The 17908-nt window shown below is 39.4% G+C and overlaps 1 protein-coding gene across 1 annotated transcript in view; it reads left to right on the top strand.

Moving 5' to 3' along the window:
* Positions 1-311: 311 nt before the first annotated feature.
* Positions 312-17908, top strand: part of fa2h (fatty acid 2-hydroxylase) — a 44414-nt gene continuing 26817 nt past the window's right edge. Inside the window, exon 1 of the mRNA XM_004564629.5 lies at positions 312-714. Coding sequence (XP_004564686.2) covers positions 433-714 — 282 coding nt within the window. The 5' untranslated portion in view covers positions 312-432. The remainder of the gene's footprint in view (positions 715-17908) is intronic.

Here is a 17908-nt window from a genome sequence, read left to right as displayed (position 1 = left end):
GTTGTGTCGCTTGTATCGGTTTAACAGCAACAGGTGCTTAGGAGAGTTATGCTGTATTCGGGGAGGGTTTGCTTTTGCTATTGTGTAAATATAACGGCTTTTCTGGCTACTGTTATAAAATATTAAAATAAAATATTAAAAATCTGCAATCATAAAAAAAAGAATAAGTAATCACCGTAGCATATTATTTAGAAGTTTTCGATGCGCGTATATGCAGACGTGATTGTAAGTCAGTTTAAGACCTACTAACTACGACTTTGGTGAACGCCTCACAAACCCCGCCTCTCTCGTCCGTGTCTCGCGAACGGCAGGAGTTTAAAGCCTCCGGTGTCATTACGAAAGTCAGTTCATTAGTCAGGTCGACTGTCCACTGAGGAGGACTTGCTCTCAGTTTTCAGTTCAGGTGGACCTTTTTACATCTCCACTAACAGGATGTCTCCGTCCACGTCCCCCCGCTTCTTCACGGAGACGGAGGTAGCCCGCCACTGCACCAAGGAGTCCTGCTGGGTGCTGATGGGGACCAGGGTTTACGACGTGACAGCCTTCTTGCGGATGCACCCGGGTGGGGAGGCACTAATACGCAGCCGCTCCGGCAAGGACGTGCGCCAGGCGATGGAGGGACCCCCACACCGGCACTCGGAAAACGCCCGGCGGTGGATGGAGCAGTACTACATCGGGGAACTGAACAGAGACAGCGTCACCGGCGAGGCACAGGTACCTCCCTTCCTCCCTAACTAGCTAGGATGACACCGCTGACCTCAGAGTAAACAACTTAAGAGGAATATATATAGAAATAAAACCTTTTTCCCGCATCTTCTGTCGATGTAGTTAAAGATGTGTTAAAGTGATATCTCATTTTTGAACCACACACCTGTTGAAAGGTTAAAGTTTAATATCTTTCTTGTGAACTTAGCTCTGTGGACTTTAGAGTCATAAAAATGTAAATCGATCCCAGATTTCCGTTGTCAACTTTCAGAAGTTTCTCGCATGTTTGTCATTTGGCGTCTTTAATCCCCCCTGCCCCCCCCTCCCCACGAGCCCTGGCAGGTGAGATCAATATTCCTCACACCTTGTTAAAAAGCTGTCAACAGTCTCACATTTTCTACTGTAAGGAGGTTTAGAAGTGTTTATAGACTTCATTTGATTCCAGACCCAGAATTAGGAGAAGGAAACTAGTCCCGGGCTCTTGGAGCAACAGGTGTATAATCCGCTCTCATTTGACTTTATTGGGCGTTTTCCTTAGGTAACGAGGAAAAGGGAACTGGTATTGATCATTGAGGACGGGAGTAAGGTGTTGGTGATGGAAAAGCAATGCTTGTGTAATTCCTAGGTGGAGGAGGGAGGGGCTAACAGGTGACATGAGAGACCTGTGGGGTTTTGGTGAGCTCTGGTGGGTGTGGAGGGGTCAGACCTGTTAATGAATGATTCAAGGCCTGTGCCTGTGTGCGTGTTTCTGAAAGAAGGCGAGAGAAGGAAACTGGTTCGTCTTGTCCCGGGAGAGGGGGGCTGCAGACTGGGGGGAAACATGCCCCCTTCTGTCTCTGTAAAATGAATCCACACCCAGCCAGGTCCTGCAGGTTTCTGTGTTTCTGTGCGTGTGAGGAGGGAGTTTGCATAAATCTCTTGCAGACACAGTTCACATTTACATGGCTTGCCCACTCTCACGTGTGTCCTTGCTTGTTGGTTGCGTCTCTGCACAGAAAGTTTACACAACTGCTCTAACAAAATGCTCTGTGGGACTTTGAGGGTTAGTGACTGATAAGCTGTAAGTACAAAGGAAATTACTTTTGGACCCCTTTGTCTGTCAGCTGTGAGTTCTGCACATGCATGTAGTTGACAATGCATGCATGTGCATTGGGGGGGGGCTGACAAAATGTGGGTGAGGGTGCTATGACTACAAAGGAGTCAGATTGACCCAAAAGATGCCAGACCCTGCCTTTTACTACCACTGGATCCCCACACTATAGAGGCCAAGCGTATGGGTTTTTCCTTTAATTTGTCATTTTTAATGTCTTGTCTTGCTTATGGCTGATGGAGGATCTGCGTGGCAGTTATGTAAACACACATTTTCACACCGTTTCACATGAGCTGTTTGTGATGTTGGTGTTTGTCTCTTGAAGCAACAACAGCAGCTAAGAAAAACAATGTAAAAACGAGTTTTTCAAGACTAAATTGTGCCTCATTTGGATGCAGTTCACGACTGAGGTCAGTGACTGGGTGTATGGAGGACCTGTTTTGACTCATGTCAAAATAATCCGTATTTCATTCGTCTTTTATGTGACAGAAGCCATTTTAACTAATCATGCCCTTCAGGATTGAATTGAATTGATTGATATACCTTTATTAGTCCCACAAGGGGAAATTTCAGATGAGACTTAAACCAGCTTTCTTGGGATTGGCTGTCCCTCACAAACCAAAAGGGTTAAACGGCATGTGGGAGGGGCTTCTGGGTTCAAAGGCAGATTGGCACAATGTCTGCTCTGTACCAGAATGTGTTCTGCACAAGGGCAAACGAGGCTTCTTCCTCCCTTTCACAATAAAAGTCCTTGACTTATAGATCACCGTGCATGTAAACTGTTTACAGAAGTGTATTGAAGCAATTCACAACAATTTCAAGCAAAGTGAGAAGAAATCAAGAGTCAGATGAAACGAAACCTATAGAAACAAGAGAAAAAATATAAAGGGGGGTGGGTACAAAGTTTTAACAACAGCAAGAAGTGTGTGTGTGTGTATGTATGTATATATATATATATATATATATATATATATATATATATATATATATATATATATATATATATATATATATATATATATATATATATATATATATATATATATATATATATATATATATATATATATATATATATATATATATATATATATAACTACCGACCAATAACCTGCCTCAGTACTACATGGAAGCTCCTGTCAGGCATCATATCGGCTAAGATGAACAGGCACATGGGTCAATACATGAGCGGGACACAGAAAGGAATTGGCAAGAATACCAGAGGCGCAAAACACCAGCTACTGGTAGACAGAACAATCAGCCGAGACTGCAAGACCAGACTGACCAACCTGTGCACTGCCTGGATTGATTACAAGAAGGCCTATGACTCAATGCCCCACAGCTGGATACTGGAATGCCTAGAATTGTACAAGATCAATGGGACCCTAAGAGCCTTCATCAGGAACTCAATGGGGATGTGGCGTACAACACTAGAGGCCAACTCCAAGCCCATAGCACAAGTCACCATCAAGTGCGGGATCTACCAAGGAGATGCTCTGTCCCCACTGCTGTTCTGCATAGGCCTGAACCCCCTCAGTGAGATCATTAACAAGACTGGCTACGGATACCGACTACGGAACAGAGCAGTTGTCAGCCACCTCCTGTACATGGATGACATCAAGCTGTATGCCAAGAGTGAACGAGACATCGATTCACTGATCCACACTACCAGGCTATACAGCAATGACATTGGAATGTCGTTCGGACTGGAGAAGTGTAGTCGGATGGTATCAAAGAGAGGGAAGGTAGTCAGAACTGAGGGGATTGAACTACCAGAAGGCAACATTGCAGACATAGAGGACAGTTACAAGTACTTGGGGATCCCGCAGGCGAATGGGAACCATGAAGAGGCCGCTAGAAAAGCTGCAACCACCAAGTACCTGCAGAGGGTCAGCCAAGTCCTGAGGAGTCAGCTGAATGGTAAGAACAAGATCCAGGCCATCAACACGTACGCCCTGCCCGTGATCAGGTACCCTGCTGGGGTAATAGGCTGGCCAAAGGAGGAGATAGAAGCCACTGACATAAAGACAAGAAAGCTCCTTACCATGCATGGAGGGTTTCACCCCAAGTCCAGCACCCTGAGGCTGTACGCTAAGCGGAAGGAAGGGGGCCGGGGACTGGTGAGTGTCAGCACCACAGTCCAGGATGAGACAAGGAACATCCAAGAATACATTGGGAAGATGGCCCCAACTGACCGAGTGCTCAGTGAATACCTCAGGCAGCAGAAACCCAAGAAAGAGGAGGGAAACGAGGAACCATCATGGAAGGACAGGCCCCTGCACGGTATGTACCACCGGCAGATAGAGGAGGTGGCTGATATCCAGAAATCCTACCAGTGGCTGGACAAAGCTGGACTGAAAGACAGCACAGAGGCACTAATCATGGCAGCACAAGAACAAGCTCTGAGCACAAGATCCATAGAGGCTGGGGTCTATCACACCAGGCAAGACCCCAGGTGCAGGCTGTGTAAAGATGCCCCAGAGACAATCCAGCACATAACAGCAGGGTGCAAGATGCTAGCAGGCAAGGCATACATGGAACGCCATAACCAAGTGGCCGGCATAGTGTACAGGAACATCTGTGCCGAGTATAACCTGGAAGTCCCGAGGTCAAAATGGGAGATGCCCCCAAGGGTGGTGGAGAATGACCGAGCTAAGATCCTGTGGGACTTCCAGATACAGACGGACAAAATGGTGGTGGCTAACCAACCGGACATAGTGGTGGTAGACAAACAGAAGAAGACGGCCGTAGTGATCGATGTAGCGGTTCCGAATGACAGCAATATCAGGAAGAAGGAACACGAGAAGCTGGAGAAATACCAAGGGCTCAGAGAAGAGCTTGAGAGGATGTGGAGGGTGAAGGTAACGGTGGTCCCCGTGGTAATCGGAGCACTAGGTGCGGTGACTCCCAAGCTAGGCGAGTGGCTCCAGCAGATCCCGGGAACAACATCGGAGATCTCTGTCCAGAAGAGCGCAGTCCTGGGAACAGCTAAGATACTGCGCAGGACCCTCAAGCTCCCAGGCCTCTGGTAGAGGACCCGAGCTTGAAGGATAAACCGCCCGCAGGGGCGTGCTGGGTGTTTTATATATATATATATATATATATCACACACACACATATATTAGGGGTGCAACGATATTCGTATCGATATTGAACCGTTCGATACAGTGCTTTCGGTTCGGTACGCATATGTATCGAACAATACAACATTTGTAATTTATTTTATCAACTTTCCTTCTGACGATGCTGTCTGTGTTGAACCCAGAAGCCCCTCCCACATGCCGTTTAACCCTTTTGGTTTGTGAGGGACAGCCAATCCCAAGAAAGCTGGTTTCAGTCTCATCTGAAATTTCCCCTTGTGGGACTAATAAAGCGCTCAGTGAATCTGCGTTCGACTACTCCGCCTAGGCTGCACTGTCGAGCGCAGATCCACTGAGCGCTCAACACAGACAGCATAGTCAGAAGGAAGAGCGCAGGGCACCTCCCCCACCCTCATTCAGATCTGGCGTTTGGAATTATTTTGGTTTTCATGTGACGTATGACCCTGAAGGTAAGCGAGTCATGGACTAAAGTAAAACAGTATGTTGGATGTGCCATGCAATGCTCAATTACATGGGTGGGAACTAGTGTGTTAGCGCAGTTAGCTTGTTAACGTGTTGGCCGTCTAGCCCCATGCACGGGGCGATCGGCGGTAGCTCGTTAACGGAGATTTGCCGTGTTGTGGCGTTAAGGTCATTTCAACGAGATTAACCTGAAAGCACTAGTGGGAACACAACGAATATGACTGCACATTTACGCTGACATCATCCTAGTGCAAAGACAAAAACAACAAGCATGCTACTAACTTTAGCCGAGTCATTTAGACAGCTGTTAGCACATGATTCTCCTTATGCTGCTGAGAATATAGCCCAGAAGAAGCGGATAGTATAGCTTTTATTTTGGAAAGAGACATTTCTCTGTAATAAACTCTCTTTTCCAAAGATGAGTGATTCCTCAATCAGATACAGGGCTCGCAAAATCGCTAGCCCGACGTCCTGGGCTAGCGATTTTTTTCAGACGGGCTACCCTGCCCGTCGGGCTATTGTAGGAAGGAAAAATATATGTCAATGCTTTTGCATTCTTTCAGAAATGTAGCTGGGTAATTATGTCATTGGCATCGGTGAGCCACTGTCAATATGTGACATATTGAAATCGCGTTTGAATTTCCGCTTGTTTTTTTGCTTTCACTTTGCAATCGTGCGAACTGTGTATAGAGAGCGACAGCACTGATCTGTGAGTGATGATAATTTGCGCACCAATTCCTCTGACATCGTCTTATTAATCATTAGCTTACTAATCGTTAGCTTACTATGCAAACATGACAAGTGCAATCTCCCGCAGCAAGCTTAAACATGTGAGAGGTTGATCGCGCAGAGAATCGCTGAGCTTATGTGAGTGCGTGTGTAAAACCAGCAGAATATATATTTTAGTTCTGCTGAGCCAAATAAGACAGGTCAGGGTGAAGAAGTGACAGCCAAAGAAAAGCTTACCACAAAACGGAGAAGTTATGACAAATGAGACTATAAGGCAAAAAGAAAGTGCAGCTTTATGGTTTCATGGACAAAATAATTTCTGTGGCTGCAATATGACGAGCTAAATAACCAGGGCTGCACATAAGTGGTCCGCAGGTGCGCATTCGCTGTCAAAATAAAAAGCACGCACAAGGTTTAGGGTTAAATTTAAAAACTGTACTTTTGAGTTAAAATATATATTTATAATTTTAATAAATGACAAATTAAAAAGGCATGAACATTTTTTTGTATCGAAAAAATATTGAACCGTGACACCAAAGTATCGAACCGAACCGAACCGTGAATTTTGTGTATCGTTGCACCCCTAATATATATATATATATATATACACACACACACACACACACACACACACACACACACACACACACACACACACACACACACACACGTACGTATGTGTATGCCTTGCCTGCTAGCATCTTGCACCCTGCTGTTATGTGCTGGATTGTCTCTCTAATCATTCATTTAGCAGGAAAAAAAAATCAGGCTTGCTGGGTCAGCTCAGGTCAGATCTTAAAGATATGTGCTCTTAATATCATATAACGCCAAGAGTAGATTATGTTGTCACTAGATTACTTTTCTGAATGATGACTAATTATTGATTTACCATGGGTGTGAAATTCTGAAAGTATGAACACGTAGGTCACATGACAGACCAACTGACTCAACAGGATATTCCAGTCATTTCAGTGAAAGATCACATTTGTATAGTTCGTTCTCTATTCATGGCTGACGAACTGCTCACCCTCTCCCTTCCCAATGAAACTGCTGCGAATGTGTGTGTTTTGTTTTGTTTTTTCTCTTTAATAATTTGCTGATTGGCTGTAACTGGCATTGTCACATCACCAGTGCAGAAACACACTCTGAGACTTTAAAGCAGTTTTAGTTCTTTGTTTTTTGATGGAAACAAATTAATAAATCAACCGTTTAGTGATAAATGTGATATACATTTGTGTGGACTGGAGAGAAAAATCAGTGGAAGTACCACAGTTTGGGCTTCAGACATGAATCTCAATACTGTTATTATTCTTATCAGCTATATTATTAGCCAGAGGTGGGCTTTCTGTGTTTGTGGGAAAATCTGCTTGCAGAAAAAGAGAAACCAAAGTTTAGTGCTAAACTGATTTCGTGCTTATTCCATAACTGTAATAAGAAAGAAATAGTCTTCTAAATATTAAGCCACTGTTTTAGATGCCATCTAAAACACTCCCATTAAGACATTTATATTTTTGAGTCATCAGTAAATAAATTAATTGTTCTGCATGTTTGATCCCAGCTTGAGGTCGATGCTCCATAAGAATGCTCCTAGTTTTCTTATTCTAGGAAGAAGCTGTGGAGCAGCGGGTTAACCCCCTGCTAAGTAGAAAGACGTACAGTCTATTCTCTGTCTCAGGGGAGACTGCCTCATAGGAAAACTATAAGACTGCAAGCAAGTCTGTATCTAGAAAGCTGTGAGCTTGTACAGCGTGCTGTTTGAGGAAGCAGCAGTATTTAAGAAAAAAAAAAGAGATTAGAAGCAACAATTTCGTAGTAGGAAGCATGCATCCTTGAGTGAGAAGGAAGAATCTAATTGTTTTCAATCTCTATTTTTTTTTTTCTAAACGGTACCTCAGAAACTCAAATGTCAAGATCACCTGAGATTGGCAACATCTCTTGAGTGATAATCTTTCTAAGAACTGCCAGTTAAGAGTTGATCTTCAGATGGTAGATGCTGCACTGCAGTCAGAGCAGGAGGCAGGACTCTCTTTTCCCAGGTGTGTGAATGACAGGTTGTATGTGTATACGCATTTGGGAGGTTTACTATCAAACACTAGGTAATGTTTACACTATCAGCAAATCGAACTGGTTTGTAATAGTTGTTCATTTCTCCTACTGACAAATGGTGTTTTGAAATTACTTTGTTTTTAAATCATGGAAAAAAAAAAAAACTAAAACAGGAAGTAGTGCAGTGTCTTCTGAGATCGACTGCTCAGATAATGTGTAACCATAGATAGTTTAACATTAAAGGTGCTAAAAAAAAGGATTTTCGTATACTAAATGATACTAAAGCTCACTGTTGTATTAATAGTACTCATTCGCAACAGTATTGATTTGTTTCAATTTTTTTTTTTTTTTTAAATTTAAATATATACTAGAGGACTGAATCCGAAGTGGACCAGTAAGAAGAGAGCAGAGGCATCTATCACTGTATTCATAACAGCTGAGTTCTTTTTCAATAGGTGTGCATTTTAACCCTCTTTTAAGAGCACTTTAAACCTCTCAAAGGTTGAAAGTGCTTTTAACTTCATTCACTTTTGTTTTTTGTTTTTGGTATGACAGATGATCCGTTTATCCACAAAACCTGCTGACACTCACATCAATACTTTTTTTTTCTTTTTTTTCTTTGTCTTTTAGGCTACTGCAAATTTAGATTTAGAAAATCTAGTCATCTTATTAGACCTGACTCTACACAAATGTTTGACTACGCTGAGAAGTTCTCCTGTTGATTAGTAACTATGCATAACATTGTTTCCATGTTATTAAAGTGAACATGTGATGCATATTTTAAGCTCTGTATTGTTGTTCTTACAGCTCTGTCCTGTTGTTCTTCTAATAGAGTAACGTTGTATGATTCAAATTTCAAAGTAATCCCTCTTTATATTAAACTGGGACTTGTTGAACCTTACCTCTGCCTCCTCCAAAAACATCCTTTTTTTAAAAAAAGAAGAAGAAGCCAACCTCCTTTTGATTGGCTGCTCTTTGTAAACAGAAGGTTTTGAACAGCAGGTGGGTGGGGCTTCTGAGCATGGTCATCACTGTGAGCACATCCTGTGTATCATTTAGAGTGAAAAGTAGAAAAGCTCTCTTAATTGTTTTCATTGATTACTTGCACATATGCTGATATCATTATGTGTGATATCATTTGTGTGCGCATTTGTAGCAGACTTAAGTGAAGTACAGGGTAGAAGCACTACTGCAATTGCATAGCAATTTCTGTTTTGCAAAAATTGTATAAATTCTCCCACTGATTATCCACTTCAGCACTTTCTAGTTCTCTTCATGCATATTTCAGGTCAAGTGAAAACAGAACTGCACATTCATTCCCAGGTGCAACTTTGTTCTGTGACCCTGCCCCTGTTGTCTTGAAGGAACTGAGCCAACACTGCCTATCAGCCTCTGGACAGTATGTGGAAATACCTGGCCCAAAAGTGCTGAACACATTCCATCCATTTTGTGTCATTCAGCTTGTTTGTCGCACTTGTTCTTTCTGTAAACTGCAGACAGAGAACAGAAGCTGGCATGTAAACTCCTCACATGCAGGAAAAAGGAGCTGCATAGTCATGAACTTGAGAGCATAGTAGCTGTATTCTTAAATGTGAATCTCTAATGAGGGGATTGTGTACATGAATGAACAACAGCTGAACAGAGAGTGGCCATATTTAAGATAGCAGTGTTGGAGTACAACAGCCTAGTTATGTACTTTTTGAGTGGGTGATGATGAATATAAAGTATAAACTCAGGCGTGCCATGATGGTGGCTGTTAAGTTTTGTGGACTGAATTCTGGAGGGCGTCCAGTTCGAGCTGGTGGATCGTAGGAATGCAGACCTTCGTGTGCACAGGTCTTTCCCCACTCAATGGCGGGATTGTCTTTTATCAGAGGGCACAGAGAGGAAGACGGAAGGACCTGATCCAAATATTACCTTTTAATATCAGTATTAAAACATGCTAACTGCCACATGTGTGTGGCCTCTAGCTTTCAGAGCAGTGAAATGATTGTTTATTAAAGACTTTGTCCTTCAGAGCAGGTTTTTTGACCTACATTTTCCTTTTCCTTTAAAAAAAACAAACAAACAAACAAAAAGCCCTCTTCTCCAGGACCTGTGTCATCACTTCTCCCTCCACCAAGCTGTACAAGTGAATTACCTCTTTTACTATTCTTAAGCGCCGCCTTTCCTCTATCGCCATGGTGATACATTACCAGTAACATTGTTGACCTTTGCTGCTATAGGGACTGCAGACGCAGCAATTAGTGCACAGGTGCAGGCCTCAGGTGGCTTACGCCATCACCACAGAAACACCTGAGGAAGGGTGGGGGTCAAGGTGGAGGTGCACTAGGTGGATGGTCAGAGGGGAACAGAACAAACATATGCCTGAAAGATTAAGGTAAAGGTCCCACAGGAGTGACACCGAAGCCTGCCAGCAGTCTTTTCTCTTATTGATTCATTTCACCACAGCATTCCTTAAATATTAATTTGTGTTCATGCACACTGGTCTCAGGGTACGTGGTTGCCCTTAACAACTTACAATTTTTAGTAGTTTTATCCCCAAGTACCCTGACCTTAAAAATAATGTCCTTTTTCATCCTCCACAACTTAGGTTAAGGGTTTAGGGCAGTCTCTGTCAGCTTTTGTCATAAAACAAGACCCCCCCCCCCCCCCCCCCCCCAAAAAAAAAAAAAAAAAAAAAGAAAAACCCAAAAAACTTTGTGGAGCCACAAAGTGCGTCCAAGCCTTTCTAATTAAGGTGATGCAGATTATCAATTATAAATGAAGCCGTCAACATTACTAATAAAAGCTTTTCATTGTAACTGTGTGAGTTCTTTCTTCTGAAATATATATTTATATTTGTTAAACAAATACCACAACATGGAGGGGAAAACCTGCTGTTTTATTTGTCGTGATTAGCTGAGAGGTATTAGTCATTAAAATTCCTTCCACCCCACCTCTTTCTCTAGCTTTACACAATGATAAAAGCACTCTTTCCAGCATGTAGGCCTTGATGGGGCTATGTGTGTGTATACAGATTTCGTGGATGCAGCAGGTTGACTAATAGCTCAGGGGGAGAGCCCAACACATTGACACACATGCATATGCTCAGAGGTGTGTTGTTTCAGGAAAAACAAACAGTTAAAGGTGTGGGAGAAACAGACAAGACTTTCAGACACACCCAGAGAAGGTGCAGGAGATGAAAAGGCCTGAAGAACTTTGCAGTATCGTCTTTAGGGAGCAAAAGTGTTATTAAAGGGGGAGACTTTGTGTGCAGTACAACGTGGCTGCTCATCAGGTTAAGGTCTCTAGACAAACTTTTGTCTCTGGGGAATGCTGTGAAATGAGTGCGACATCTTAGTGTCTGGTGAAAAGAGTTGGCTCACAGCAGTACACAGTGGGAGCAAGAGATAAATGTGTCAGATATCTGGGGAATTTGCTCCTGCCTTTTGGATTTGGGTCTTGCTTATGGTCACAATATATTATACACCACAGGCTGGAAACCAGAGTAAACATACGGGAGAAAGCTGTTAGGCTTTTGGTCCAGGGAGAGTATAGGTATTAATAAGAGGTGTGGTCATTAAAGTCCTGGAATTTTCTTGTGCACCTCTGTAATGGGTTATGTGCAGCTGCTGTTTTTCTTTTTTTTTCCTTCAGATTACTCTCTACACTCTGTTCTGAACAGTTTTCTCTCGTGTTTTTGTGATTGACACACGAGCGTGTCAAATCAACAGCTAAACACTTGAAGTCAAAGAGAGCCAAATCTGGGTAGTTGGGTGAGAGGTGAGGTTTCGGTGTGCTGTGTGACAGTTGTGAAACTATAACATGCACTACACTTCAGTTAGGGTTGTTTTTTTTTGTTTTTTTGTTTTTTTCCCGTATTACAGATGGGTTTTGATATTACAGAGACTCCTGGGGTAAAATGTACAGGACACTGCTTCATGATTTGCTGGTGGGGTGTAAATGACAGTCATGCTACTGGCTGAACTTCTGCTAATTCCTCCTCTCAAAACTGCTGTTTGGTTTGTATTCAAATACTTGTTTTCTTCATCACCACCACAGTCATGTGACACCCAGCCTCGTCTGACACAATAATTAATGTCAGCTCTCTGCAGAAGTTTGAGCTCTGCGATAAAGATACAAAGGAAGTGGTCAGAATTCTGTAGCGTAATTCTCAAATAGCAATATCTGGATGCAATCCAGATATTTATTTCACACTGTGGCTTAGCATGCCCATATGGAAAAGATCTATCTATCTATCTATCTATCTATCTATCTATCTATCTATCTATCTATCTATCTATCTATCTATCTATCTATCTATCTATCTATCTATCTATCTATCTATCTATCTATCTATCTATCTATCTATCTATCTATCTATCTATCTATCTATCTATCTATCTATCTATCTATCTATCTATCTATCTATCTATCTATCTATCTATCTATCTATCTATCTATCTATCTATCTATCTATCTATCTATCTATCTATCTATCTATCTATCTATCTATCTATCTATCTATCTATCTATCTATCTATCTATCTATCTATCTATCTATCTATCTATCTATCTATCTATCTATCTATCTATCTATCTATCTATCTATCTATCTATCTATCTATCTATCTATCTATCTATCTATCTATCTATCTATCTATCTATCTATCTATCTATCTATCTATCTATCTATCTATCTATCTATCTATCTATCTATCTATCTATCTATCTATCTATCTATCTATCTATCTATCTATCTATCTATCTATCTATCTATCTATCTATCTATCTATCTATCTATCTATCTATCTATCTATCTATCTATCTATCTATCTATCTATCTATCTATCTATCTATCTATCTATCTATCTATCTATCTATCTATCTATCTATCTATCTATCTATCTATCTATCTATCTATCTATCTATCTATCTATCTATCTATCTATCTATCTATCTATCTATCTATCTATCTATCTATCTATCTATCTATCTATCTATCTATCTATCTATCTATCTATCTATCTATCTATCTATCTATCTATCTATCTATCTATCTATCTATCTATCTATCTATCTATCTATCTATCTATCTATCTATCTATCTATCTATCTATCTATCTATCTATCTATCTATCTATCTATCTATCTATCTATCTATCTATCTATCTATCTATCTATCTATCTATCTATCTATCTATCTATCTATCTATCTATCTATCTATCTATCTATCTATCTATCTATCTATCTATCTATCTATCTATCTATCTATCTATCTATCTATCTATCTATCTATCTATCTATCTATCTATCTATCTATCTATCTATCTATCTATCTATCTATCTATCTATCTATCTATCTATCTATCTATCTATCTATCTATCTATCTATCTATCTATCTATCTATCTATCTATCTATCTATCTATCTATCTATCTATCTATCTATCTATCTATCTATCTATCTATCTATCTATCTATCTATCTATCTATCTATCTATCTATCTATCTATCTATCTATCTATCTATCTATCTATCTATCTATCTATCTATCTATCTATCTATCTATCTATCTATCTATCTATCTATCTATCTATCTATCTATCTATCTATCTATCTATCTATCTATCTATCTATCTATCTATCTATCTATCTATCTATCTATCTATCTATCTATCTATCTATCTATCTATCTATCTATCTATCTATCTATCTATCTATCTATCTATCTATCTATCTATCTATCTATCTATCTATCTATCTATCTATCTATCTATCTATCTATCTATCTATCTATCTATCTATCTATCTATCTATCTATCTATCTATCTATCTATCTATCTATCTATCTATCTATCTATCTATCTATCTATCTATCTATCTATCTATCTATCTATCTATCTATCTATCTATCTATCTATCTATCTATCTATCTATCTATCTATCTATCTATCTATCTATCTATCTATCTATCTATCTATCTATCTATCTATCTATCTATCTATCTATCTATCTATCTATCTATCTATCTATCTATCTATCTATCTATCTATCTATCTATCTATCTATCTATCTATCTATCTATCTATCTATCTATCTATCTATCTATCTATCTATCTATCTATCTATCTATCTATCTATCTATCTATCTATCTATCTATCTATCTATCTATCTATCTATCTATCTATCTATCTATCTATCTATCTATCTATCTATCTATCTATCTATCTATCTATCTATCTATCTATCTATCTATCTATCTATCTATCTATCTATCTATCTATCTATCTATCTATCTATCTATCTATCTATCTATCTATCTATCTATCTATCTATCTATCTATCTATCTATCTATCTATCTATCTATCTATCTATCTATCTATCTATCTATCTATCTATCTATCTATCTATCTATCTATCTATCTATCTATCTATCTATCTATCTATCTATCTATCTATCTATCTATCTATCTATCTATCTATCTATCTATCTATCTATCTATCTATCTATCTATCTATCTATCTATCTATCTATCTATCTATCTATCTATCTATCTATCTATCTATCTATCTATCTATCTATCTATCTATCTATCTATCTATCTATCTATCTATCTATCTATCTATCTATCTATCTATCTATCTATCTATCTATCTATCTATCTATCTATCTATCTATCTATCTATCTATCTATCTATCTATCTATCTATCTATCTATCTATCTATCTATCTATCTATCTATCTATCTATCTATCTATCTATCTATCTATCTATCTATCTATCTATCTATCTATCTATCTATCTATCTATCTATCTATCTATCTATCTATCTATCTATCTATCTATCTATCTATCTATCTATCTATCTATCTATCTATCTATCTATCTATCTATCTATCTATCTATCTATCTATCTATCTATCTATCTATCTATCTATCTATCTATCTATCTATCTATCTATCTATCTATCTATCTATCTATCTATCTATCTATCTATCTATCTATCTATCTATCTATCTATCTATCTATCTATCTATCTATCTATCTATCTATCTATCTATCTATCTATCTATCTATCTATCTATCTATCTATCTATCTATCTATCTATCTATCTATCTATCTATCTATCTATCTATCTATCTATCTATCTATCTATCTATCTATCTATCTATCTATCTATCTATCTATCTATCTATCTATCTATCTATCTATCTATCTATCTATCTATCTATCTATCTATCTATCTATCTATCTATCTATCTATCTATCTATCTATCTATCTATCTATCTATCTATCTATCTATCTATCTATCTATCTATCTATCTATCTATCTATCTATCTATCTATCTATCTATCTATCTATCTATCTATCTATCTATCTATCTATCTATCTATCTATCTATCTATCTATCTATCTATCTATCTATCTATCTATCTATCTATCTATCTATCTATCTATCTATCTATAAAATTTATATAATGAAACTTGTATGTTTTGGATACTTACTAAAACAATGTATGAAAGTAATGAGAAAGTGGCCACTTTCATGAGTAATCACATATAAGTTTTTACTATCTCTTTTCCATATGGGTGCTCACACAAACAGCATGCTCACACAAAGAGAATACCAATGTAAAAATAACATTATTTGGGGGGGCAGCATGTATATTTGATATTGGTTTGATTGGCTTGATCGGCATCTCTTAAAAAGTGACGTAGCTCTAGTAAAATAGATTTGAATGTTAGTAAAGCTGAAATCTAATTAATAATAATACATTATTTATAGGCGCCTTTCAGACCCTCAAGGTCACCTTACAGTAGCACGTAAACAATACCATAAAAAACATTAAATTTAGACATAAACGGTCATAAAAGTATAAAAGCAAATATAAAAACTGAGCAAGGTAAAAATGGCCTAATCAGGTGTATGCAATTCTAAACAGATGGGTTTTGAGTTAGTGATTTAAAAGTGGTGAGACAGTGTGTGGTCCGTAGAGCAAGTGGAAGTGCATTCCAAAGTCTCGGGGCAGAACAACTAAAGGGTCTGAGTCCCGTGGTAGTCAGGCGAGCAGGTGGAACTGACAGAAGGGAAGCTGAAGAAGAGCGGAGTGTATGAAGGGGCGAGTATGTATGGAGAAGATTGGATAGATATGGAGGATCAAAGTTATGAAGCGCTTTGAAAGTGAGAAGCAGGATCTTGAAATTGACATGGAGGTGAATTGGAAGCCAATGGAGCTGTTTAAGAACAGGTGTTATATGTTCAGTGGATCTAGTTCTGGAAATAATACGAGCAGCTGTATTTTGAACCAACTGCAGTTTATGGAGGGATTTATGAGGTAAACCATAGAGAAGAGAATTACATTAATCTAGACGAGATGTGACAAGAGCATTGACAAGTATGGCGGTACTGTGTGGTGTGAGTGAGGGACGAAGACGGTTAATATTATGGAGATGAAAGTAGGAAGACAGAGTGATATTATTTATGTGCTGTGAAGGACAGAGTGCTATCGAGAATGACACCAAGACTCTTAACCTGAGGGGAGGGTGTGACAACAGAGTTAAATGGTAAATGGCCTGTATTTATATAGCGCTTTACTAGTCCTTAAGAACCCCAAAGCGCTTTACATATCCAGTCATCCACCCATTCACACACACATTCACACACTGGTGATGACAAGCTACATTGTAGCCACAGCCACCCTGGGGCGCACTGACAGAGGCGAGGCTGCCGGACACTGGCGCCACCGGGCCCTCTGACCACCACCACTTCACCAGTAGGCAACGGGTGAAGTGTCTTGCTCAAGGACACAACGACCGAGACTGTCCAAGCCGGGGCTCGAACCGGTTACAAGGCGAACTCCCAACTCTTGAGCCACGATCGCCCACAAAACTGAGTTATCAATGGATAACGAAAGACTGGTTGGAACTGTAGTCAGTTTTGATCTGGTGCCTATTAAAATTAATTCTGCCATTAAGTTTAAGAAAGTTGGGAGTAAACCAGACCTTGATTTCACTTAAACAGTCAGAAATGGATGTGGGTGGGAGAGTAGCTGTGGGTTTGGAGGATAGGTAGAGCTGAGTGTCATCTACATAGCAGTGAAACTGGATGTTATGCTTCCTAAAAATATTACTTAGGGGTAGGAGATAGATGATAAAAAGTAAAGGACCCAGAGATAAGAAGTAAACCATGCGAGTACTGTACCATTGATGCCAATAGATGCTAATCTGTGAAGGAGGATGCGGTGGGAGATAGTATCGAAAGCTGCTGTAAGGTCAAGGAGAATGAGGATGGATATAAGTCCAGAATCAGCTGCAACCAAAAGATCATTGGTGATTTTTACTAGGGCTGTTTCTGTACTGTGACATGAACGGAAGCCGGACTGAAACTGTTATTTCCAATGAGATGATGATGATGAACCTGTGCAGCCACTATCTCTTCAAGAATTTTTTGCTAGGAAAGGGAGATTTGAAATTGGCCTGAAATTATTTAGATTGGAGGGATCTGAACCGTTCTTTTTCAGTATTGGAGTTGTTATTGCAGTTTTAAGAGAAGAAGGAACAGAACCAGATATGAGAGAGGAGTGTACGATATTAGCAATCAGTGGGGCAAGATTTGTCGGTAGTGGATCAAGTTTACATGATGATGACTTTAAGTTAGTAATTATGGAAGATAGCTGAGTTATTGTGGGAAGTTCCAAATGGGATAGAGAGGATCACAGCTGAGAAGGACAAAAAAAAATGCAGATAGAACAATTGACCATTTCACAGGACGAGGGCAGTTGT

This window comes from Maylandia zebra, linkage group LG7 (assembly GCF_041146795.1).
Source record: "Maylandia zebra isolate NMK-2024a linkage group LG7, Mzebra_GT3a, whole genome shotgun sequence".
NCBI lineage: Eukaryota > Metazoa > Chordata > Actinopteri > Cichliformes > Cichlidae > Maylandia > Maylandia zebra.
The sequence above is the reverse complement of the archived record's forward strand: the minus strand, read 5'-3'. Positions and strand labels throughout refer to the sequence as shown.